The 10278-nt window shown below is 39.4% G+C and overlaps 1 protein-coding gene across 1 annotated transcript; it reads right to left on the bottom strand.

The window, feature by feature from the left end:
- Positions 1 to 1622: 1622 nt before the first annotated feature.
- Positions 1623 to 10070, bottom strand: HIGD1A (HIG1 hypoxia inducible domain family member 1A). The gene is made up of 4 exons (XM_043595627.1): positions 9946 to 10070; positions 4082 to 4192; positions 3316 to 3450; positions 1623 to 2643 (listed from the first exon to the last, which is right to left on the bottom strand). The coding sequence occupies exons 2-4, from the start codon at positions 4176 to 4178 to the stop codon at positions 2594 to 2596; spliced, it is 282 nt and encodes a 93-aa protein (XP_043451562.1). The 5' UTR covers positions 4179 to 4192; positions 9946 to 10070; the 3' UTR covers positions 1623 to 2593.
- Positions 10071 to 10278: the final 208 nt, after the last annotated feature.

The following is a 10278-nucleotide window of genomic DNA, read 5'->3' as shown; positions in this document are numbered from 1 at the left end:
ATGTCACTGTTGCTCATTAGAAATAGATAACTCCAGGGGACAGCAGGATCATGAATGTAATAAAACCAACAAAACCTACTTATCCCAATTAGTTCAACATTTACTGAATACCTATATAAGCCAGGCACTAATGCCAGGTACTTTAGGTCATCGTGCCCTCAAAGAGACGAGAGGAGACACGGAAACAATCACTCACAGCTCTCCAGTAACCTGCAACATTAAGCCAAGGAATCTCCGTGAAAAATCAACATACCATCTCTTTTAGGTAAAACATGGATTCCTCAAGGATACTTTTTCTGACTCCAACCCTAGGTTAGGTCCCCCAAGCTCGATGTTACTGCTGCAACCTATACTTAGCATTCATCATGCTTTTTGTAATCACTTAATGGCAGCCTTCCCTGCTAGACTATAAATTGAGGGCAGGGCCCATGAATCTCCTGTCCTGCTGCATTCCCAAGCTTATCATAGTAACAAGGTAATAGCAGTCATTTATGGAATATCGATGCATCAGGTGCTATGCTAGTCACCACTCCATTTAACCTTCCCAAAAATCCTAGGCCACTGATCTTGTCCCCATTTTATGGATGAGGAAACCATGGCTACTTGGCTAGTAGGTGGCAGAACCATGAATCCAGGACTGATTCAGTAACACATAATACCACATTCATTTTAGCCACTGTTAAGGACTTCCATTATTTGATGCCAACCTATTTATCCAGCTAATGTATCACTCTCTTCCTTGGATGAGCAACCCCACCCAATTACATAATGCTCAGTACCATTTCACACTTCACTCATTTGCCCTATCCTCTGGCATTGGTCTAGATCAACTTCTCTCAAGTTAGCATTTAGCTTAACAGAATCAATAATGTACTCATCTATTAGAACAATGATTTTCTGAAAATTGTTTCCAAATGTGTTTTTCTACAGAAGGCTTATCCTTCATGAAACAATTGTTAGGATTGCCTACCAGGATCTAAGGTCTACTGGAACCTGAGAAAATAGTTCCTAGTAATAGCTTTTATTTTTAAAGCACTTTTTCACAGACTCATAGAATGACCTATAAGCTACATAAAACTATATAAATTAACTAGTTCAACTTCTTATTTTATACCTAAGATTGAGACAACTCAAAAAAGATTTGATCCAGGTTATACAGTCAGTGGTGAGTCAAGACCATGCTATAACCTCTTGTCTAACTTTATTAATTTACAATAACTGCTGCCACTCCAGCATTGATTTCACAAAGGCCAACTTTTCTAAAACCTGTTGGCACCCACCACTTAACTGCCCAGGTTCTAGTTCCAAACCAACAATCCTCTCTAGCTATGGGACCCTGGGTTGGATATTTATACTGTTCATGCCTCAGTCTCCTCCTGTTAAATAAGAATCATAGTTCCTACCCCTTAGGGTTGTTAGGAAATCTAAATGACATTATACATGAAAAGCACTTAGAGCAGTGTGTGGCACATAATAAATGTTCAATAAATGTTAATCATTATTCCTATTTAGTAAATATTTTTTAACCATAGTTCCTACCAAAGGTATAAGACATTCTCTCTTTTCTTGGAACTTGATCCTTGTGATTTATTTTTTCCAAACTGAAAGAAATACAAGACGACTGATGTGTTCACTTACTTTAATAACACTACATTTACCATGTTATCACCATGGAATGTAAATTCAGGTTAGACAAGAAAATTCCACAAGTGCAGTAAAGCATTCTAAAGTATACCAAAGTTTGTGTATAATGTCTGACCAAACCACCTTGCTGATAAATCAATCACTAATCACTTCGATTATAGGTAATTTGTTACATTTATGATTCTTACAAAGAAAAATAAACAAATTTCATACATTTAAAAAGTATTTTTCATTTACCTTAGAATTAGTACTTAAAACACACATTTCTATTTCAAGATGACATTTAAAAATTATTCTAATACAACAGCATAAATATAATTCTGCAATTATAAAAAAAGCTAAACTGGGACCCATACTTAAGTAATTCTCATGTTTACATATGATGCTGAAATAAATACTACTTCTAAGCAGCTGTTATCAGCTTTTTAGGTTTGGTTTAAACACACACACACACACATGTTCAGTTGTGGGGAAGCATATTCCATGCACTGCTCTGAAAGGGGTCTAAGAGCCAACCAGCCCTAAAAACTGAAGTACTCAACCAGTCTGCAAAACAGGCAGAAAAAAGTTAAACAGGATTCCTACATAACATCAAAAGCATGTGATAATCTGCAGCAACTGGGAGGACTTCAGGATTGCCAAGTTGTTCTCTTTACAACTCATTTCATCAGAAGGCTTTAAGAAGATGCATGTTTTACCACTAACAAGTACATTTAAAAGTGACATGTTTCTTTTGTGCTAATTTGACTCTCCGGAATGACCTAGCTAACTAGTCATTAGTAATTTGGTTACCAGGCAAATTGAGCCTGCAAGAAAGGAAAACAATATTCAAATTACCATGTTATTGTCTGACCCATTCAAACCATTTATTTTCAACATAAACATATAAATTCAACATGAGATGTCTGGAGCAAGCACCACCAACAAAACCAAGACAGCTGCTCGTCTTCTAAGGTTTAGGTTTTGCCCAGAATTCCTTATACATGGAATAGCCCATACCTAAAGAAAAAGAATGCTAGGTAAGCATTTAAATTTTCCCGTGACATTAAGAAAATTGAAAACAGTTCATAAAATAGCTAAAAGTAGCATCCTGCTACCATGCAATATTTACAAGGGGAACAAGACCCTAAACTGCTTACACTCCTGCCTTCTTAAACTATTTACACTTCTAAAATTCTTTGATATAGTTTCCCAGGTAGCTCAGACTATTGAAATACTTGTTTTAAAGAACAATCAATGTTTATCTTACAACTTTAAAAGGAGTCACTCTTGCTACGTAACATCAAGTAAAGCCAATAAAAGAATGTAATACTTATATTAATAAAAATCTTTCCCACTGTCAAAAATTCAGTGAAATAACAATCATATGTCTCTCCCAGATAATGGATCTTACTGCCAACCTATATACATATCTAGACTCCTCAGTGAAATTATAAGTTCCGTGATGCACAGAATTACCTTTTCTTTCTTTAAAATATTAGTAAGATATATTACAGACAGTAAAAATAGGTCACTACTTGAACTATTTTTATTAATCCAATTTTTATGTGAAAATAAATATAAGTGACATTTACAAACTACTTCAAAGTCAGCTACAAGCTGCCTTGTTTTATTTACAAAGAAATCTATTAATGGGAATTACAAACTTGAAAATTTCCTGTTGGAACCTACCAAGAGTCATTGCTCCCACAACAAAGCCTTGGGCTGCCACGCGCATGTGGATCAGATGAACAGACATTTTAGTGTTTCCCCTGCTCTTCAATTTATATAGTCCATACGCAACGATTGCTGCAAACCCTGCCATTCCTGTAAAACCAATCGTCACAAGCATGTCATCCAAGGGGGCAGGGAACCAAAATGACTTTACTGTCAATCAATGTACTTTTGACTATTTTTATAAGGATGCTTTATGAGATCATTAACATACAAATTGAGTTTTTAATTTTCCCCCCTCAAAACCAAAACTCCTTAATTGGCAGCAAAATAGTAGCAGATTCAGAAAGTTAAGATCATCTTCAAAATGTGGGCTGTGGAGCCAGTAGATGCTTTAAGAGTGTCAAGGGAACTTTTACTTTCAGTCCTATTTCCCTTCCTGAAGGGAATCAGTTAATATAGCAGAGACTGTAATAAATCATAACTGTGAGTATAAGAGGTTTTTTTGAGTCTTGTGAGTCTTTCTAGCAAATCACTGGACTGAGGGTGATCTTCAGGTCCCCCAAAACAGTCATTGAAATAAGAAAGAGTCAATAAAAGAAGTCTGAATACACACAGAAGAACTTTTTATAGAGAGTTCTATCAAGCCAGTCTTACATATTTCAACAACATATGAAAAAAATATATGACAATAAATGCTTTCAGGATATGCTTGATGAACTGACCACATTTCTACTGCGCTAAAGCTTACAACAGACTGATTATTAGAACATCACAAGCTTACCGATGGGAACAAACGGTGCCTCCCTAGCTTTTCGGATAAGTTTAGATCCCTGATCTTCATCATATGAAGAAAGAGAAACATCTGTGCCGGTTGACATAGTGACTGAAGAATCTGAAAGAGAGTTTCCAGAGGTTCTGCAATCAAAACGATCTAGAACACTGAATGGCTGGATGTACTTAAAATACTTAGTTTCCACATAAAAACCTAGCGTGTATCCACATGAAGTTTAAGAAGGATTTTTTAGAAACTAACTGTATTTTTAACCCATAGCTACCTTTAGGGAGGGCTGTAGTTATTCCCACCTACTGTTTTGATGTTTATCCAACACAACCAATTCCTTTTTAGCACCACGTCACTGATAACAGTGACAACTTTTTTCTAACTGAAATAACTTTTGTCAATTAAAATAGTAGCTATTAATTTTTTGGCTATTTTCACCCTTAATCAACTTCAACTTAACAACTTCACTCAAACCAAACCAATAGTCCTTACTGCCTCTTCAAAACATGTTGAATATCGTACTAAGCACTTCTAAGTGTAATTTTCACTGCTTTCAACTGAGACTGACTTACTGACTCCAACATGCTACCTGGTTCAGTTCTCACCTCTGAATAGTTTCCAACCTATTACAGTAATCTCTATTATTGATGGTGGCTGTTTTGGGAAAAAATGACAGTCTGAATAACCAAAATTTCTACTTTAGCTCATTATTAAGGACAAAGCTTTTATTTTTTGTTTTTGTTTTTTGGTTTCTTTTAGGACAAAGCTTTTATTTTAAATACAACTGCTAGAAATGCCTCTTTTTAAGCATAATTTATGTTCAATTGAACATAATATAGCCTTTTAGTTTTCTACTTAGGGTTATCATTTCTACCATCACTGCAGCAAATGAATAACTGCAGTGGCCAAAAACTGAATGGCCCCCAGGGCTGTTCTTAATTCATCTTTTTTTTAATGTTTATTTATTTTGAGAGAGAGAGTGAGCCAGGAGGGGCAGAGACTGAAGGAGAGAGAATCCCAAGCAGGCTCCATGTTGTCAGTGCAGGGCCCGATGCAGGGCTCGAACTCACAAACTGTGAGATCATAACCTGAGCTGAAACCAAGAATCTGATGACTAATGGACTGAGCCACCCAGGACCCCCTCAATTCATCTTCTTAATGAATGAATATCTCCTAAGCTTCAGTTCTACTTCCCTTTCCATACCTTACATTTCCTGGGCCTCCCTCTTAAAAATTTCTACCTTCTTTTATATTACCCCTGTAAGTGGTACCAAAAAAGGCAAGATATTAACCTGATCATTATATGGATAGGGGAGGGGGAGCAGGAAAAAAAAGATTCACTTCCATTACCACAGAGACCAAAGACTCCATTCTCCCTTTTTCAGTCATATCCCTTTACACAGGAAGCTATTTATTTATTTTTAATTTTTTTTTCAACGTTTATTTATTTTTTGGGGGACAGAGAGAGACAGAGAATGAACGGGGGAGGGGCAGAGAGAGAGGGAGACACAGAATCGGAAACAGGCTCCAGGCTCTGAGCCATCAGCCCAGAGCCTGACGCGGGGCTCGAACTCCCGGACCGCGAGATCGTGACCTGGCTGAAGTCGGACACTTAACCAACTGCGCCACCCAGGCGCCCCACACAGGAAGCTATTTAATAGGCGTTTCATCACAATGAGAAAGTAACAAATTCAGTTTCACCTTAGTCACAGTATATATATACTTCCTTCTTCACTGAACTGATTTAAATTGCCTGTAAACTTTACCCAAGATAAAATAAGGGAGTCAAACATAGTATACAAGTCTCTGATTAGTGTCATTTACAGTAAAGTCAAAAGTCAACTGCCCATCCCACTACCCATATAACATCTCACCTTCATTTCTGGGTTTTTCAAGTGCACCATACTCCCTTCAATAATAACTCTCACTCAACACTTTGCTATTCCAGGGGATGTAAAGAGTAGGTAAGACCCTCAAAGAAAATCCAACTCTAGAGGGGGGCGTAGTGCTTAGTTTGAAAAGTGAAATCATCTTTCTAAACCCTCATCCCCATTGGGAAGAGTCCAATTCTGTCATCTGACAGAGAAGAAAACCTTAATCTAGAGTTGTGCAGCATCACACTGCTAAATAGGAGGAAACTCAGATTAGAGCTAGACTTTCTCTTCTTTTTTTGTACTCCATCACCTACTAATTGAATAAATCCCTACTTACTGAGCTTTTATTATATACAAGGTTCAACAAGCTCTAAGTTCAGGACGCTCACTGTATATGTGAAGAGTTAAAACAAACACTGAAATAATTAATGGTTAAAAATTAGATTTTTTTTTTTTTTAAGGGACACGAAAGAGCATGATTACTTGCCAAGAGCATAACAGAGACAATGAGAAATGAATTTAGAGTGTGGTATCTTTTAAATAAAGTAGGTTTGGGAACTTTCAGAGAAATATTTGAGACTGGCCTTCAAGAAACTACATAAATGGACTAGATGGAGAGATTAAACATTATATTTTAGTCCAGTATACGCTTATTTGTTGCTTTCAAAACTAACTATAAGCTTCTGAAAGGCCTAACAGCTCATCACAGATCCTCCTTCCACCTTTCTTGCCAACAGAATCCCACATTATAACCATATTAAATTTCTTAAAGATGTTCTCTATACCTCAGTGTCTCTGCACAAGCTGATTTCTCTGCCTAACACTTTTCCTTCCTTTCCATCTCCTTCAGATATTTTTCCTAGCTAACTCCTCCCATTTCTCGAGTTCTAATCTTTAAAAAAAAAAGTTTATTTATTTTGAGAGAGAGAAAGAATGAGCCAGGAGGGACAGAGAGAGAATCCCAAGCAGGCTCCATGCTGTCAATGCAGAGCCGATGTGGGGGCTCAGTTCCACAAAACATGAGATCACAACCTGAGCTGAAATCAAGAATCAGATGCTCAACCGAGCCACCTAGGCTCCCCTCAGGTTCTTATCTTAACTGATGGCCACTGGAAGTCTTCGACTTTCCGAGTTTATGATAATTGCTTCGGTTATGCAGTCCTATAGGACCTCATGCTTTCTCTATAAAAACTTTCTTATAAGTATCTGTTTCTCTTGCTAGAATCCTTGAAGTCAGGAGGCTAATCTGCCCTGCTTATATCTATCTTCACTGCCTCACACACTTGCACATAGTAAGCATACCACAAAATATTTGTTGAATAAATTTAAAAATAATATACTACAACAATTAAAGTTATTCTCGGGTATATTTTATTTAGGAATATTTAGTGAAAGCAATAACAATTATACACATTTGTAGAGTTTAATTGGTCAGTAAGAAAAATGCCAAACTGTATGTACCCAGGTGCTTATTTAATTCTTATATTAAAGAAATGATAACCTGAGTGGGGCTTGGTTCCTTGCAACCACAGGAACCTATTCTATAAAACTATTCTATAACACAATCCACTTTTAAAAACTAGCATCTTCTTTTGCAGATACATTCATTTTTTTCCGTTTGCCTTATTTATTCCTAAACTAAGAAGTCATTTGGGAATTATCTCTAAAAGCAAGAAAGTCAGTAATCTTTCCTCTAATCTCTCACATCTGGATCACTATAATTGTTCAACAGGTCAATGGAGCAAAAGTTTTTTGTCTCCCTCTTTCAGGAGAGAGGGGATGGCAGTCTCTCTCCTGTACATAAAAGAAGAAAATCCATTGATCTCCATTCCTCACCTATGATGGAAGGTCACAGACGGGTAGGACATTTGATCTGGTTTTCAGAAAGTAATCCCTAGGGTAAGAATACGGGTATGGGGGAATAATTTGGTCACTATTTGCTTTAAGTGACTAATAATAACCTGTCTCTGATCAAGAACACCTTGTGTGCACATCTGAGGATAAAATAAAGAGGAATATTAAAAACTCAACACTTATACCAGATTTATTGTACTATACTTCATATTACATTTTTAGATCATCTTATACATTCTAATATACTACATATTCATAACACTCCTTGCATGTAAGATTTTGATAATTCTCTTCCTAATTTTCATCTGAAAGTTTCCCAAATATTTATGATTTACAGCACATAAATTGAAAATGGCTAACTTTTAAAGTATCAGGATCAATAACTATGGGTGAAATAATTTGAGAATAACCACCGAGATGATTAATCCATGCCAAAAGCCTAGCTTTACACACGGAAGAAGGGTTATGAAGGGTTATATGAACTGCTCAACACCAAGAATACATCTCTGGCAGGGTAAAATTAGATCCCAGATCTCCTGATACACAGTCCAGAGTTCTTCTGATTGACAATATATTGCCAAAGCATCAATCTTATGATGCTGGTAATATAGTTAATCTGAAAAATATTAAAATCCATTCCCTAACAAAAGCTTGCATTTCTTTCTTTGAATTGTAAAAATATGCAAGTCATGCATAAAATTAAATGGAACTTCCTTCCCCAGTGACTTGACTCTTCCAACAATTTGAACTGTGCTTTGAATAGATTTTTTTTTTCACTAGCACCACTTCTAGATTTTCCTTTATTTTAATTTTCTCATCTGCCCATAGCAATGAACCCAGATCTGTCAAAAAAGCTGAACAGGTACAAAAAGAGCCCTTGATGACCAGATAGTCAAAGTCAGTTCGAAAACACTACTGTCTAAACTTACTAAGATACTACCAAAGACCTTTCCAAATGCATGGGAACCTAGAAAAGACATCAGGGAGATGATGTAACAGACTGAAGGATCTTCACAGCCCGTCATTTGGTCACAGGAACTATTAACAAGGGCTTCAAATTTTGATTTTTCATCGGTCAGGGGTCAGCTCGTTTAAAATGGCTGCAAAGGTCCCACCCTGGAGATTCTGAGTTATTGAGTCAGGGGCAGGGCCCAAGGAATCTGTATTTTAAGAAGCCCTCTTCAAGTGATTCTGGGGCACAAGGAAGTAAGAGATTCCCTTGTATACAAGACTCAAACATGTTTGTCCTGCTAGGGCCTGGTACCACTTCAATCTGTCTGAACTTTTCAATCTAAACCGGTCATACTCGAAAGTGCCTGGGTACTTCCCGAAGCACAGATTCCTGCGGTGGGGATTACCCCATACAGGGAAACAGCGGCTGCCCACACCGGTACTAACAAGAGAAAGGAGACTAACACCGCCGAATCATTTCAGCGGCTCCCAATTCTAAACCCGCGCTGTGTTTTCTAATCTCTAACCGGCAGGCTTAACTTTCAGGAAGAAATTTAAATTCCTTCACAGATGTTTATACAGGGCCTGAGGGCTTCTTACCTCCCTAGGGTAAGAGAGGATCGCCAACGGTGGGAGGAAACACGGGGTCGTAAAGAAGGGTAAGGTCGTGTGGTTTTACGCTCACAACCTTTAAAACCTCCTCCCCTGTCTCTTCCCGTGACCTTGTCGGGACTCTGCGGGCCGGAGCGCTCGCCCTCCCAGTTCCTCCTCACCACCTCGCGGGCCCACTGTCCACAAGGCTCCCTGCTCCAGCTACCGGCTCCCTGAGGTCGGCCCCAGGCCCTTCCATAGGTCTCTCACTACTGCCTCTCCCCGAGTCTTCCCTCTCGGCCACGATTCACTCCACAAGCTTTGGTTTCATCCTCTCGTTGGCTCCGTATCCCCTCACCAGAGAGGCCGTCAGGCTTTGTCTCGGGACCCCCAACTTTCCCTGAACCACGAGGTCGGGCCTGAGACCCTCCAATTACACCTCGTCCCGTTCAACCTGGGCATCGCCCCTTCCTCCCAGCCCCGCGGCCCCCAACACTCCCAAGGCGCTCTCGGCCCAGCCAAGCGCTGCACCACTTCTTCCCTCCCCACGGTCGGCAGTCCTCCGCTCCCAAGACTCCCTCAAGCTTCACTTGCCTGCAATGACTGGAACTCTTAAACTCCAGACGGTTGTCAAGCTCCTACCGGTTTCAGGGTCTCGCCCACGCCCGCTGTAAAGCCGGCTTCTCTTTGTCCCGCCCACACCTGATCCTAGCCAATCAGAAACCAGCGGCCGGCAAGCGAGGGTCCCGGTAGGGGCGTGCGTGTGCGCGGTGGGTGGGGCAGGTCTCGGATTGGCTGGGGGTGACGCGCTCCGGCTGTGGCTCAGGGTCCCCGGCTCTCGCGTAGGGATAACGTCAGGGGTGAGACTTCGCCGTGCGAAGTTCACGCGAGGACTCCAGCGTCCCTGGCTCTTAGGCTGGCGGGACC

Source organism: Prionailurus bengalensis, chromosome C2 (assembly GCF_016509475.1).
Source record: "Prionailurus bengalensis isolate Pbe53 chromosome C2, Fcat_Pben_1.1_paternal_pri, whole genome shotgun sequence".
Taxonomy (NCBI): Eukaryota; Metazoa; Chordata; class Mammalia; order Carnivora; family Felidae; genus Prionailurus; species Prionailurus bengalensis.
The sequence above is the reverse complement of the archived record's forward strand: the minus strand, read 5'-3'. Positions and strand labels throughout refer to the sequence as shown.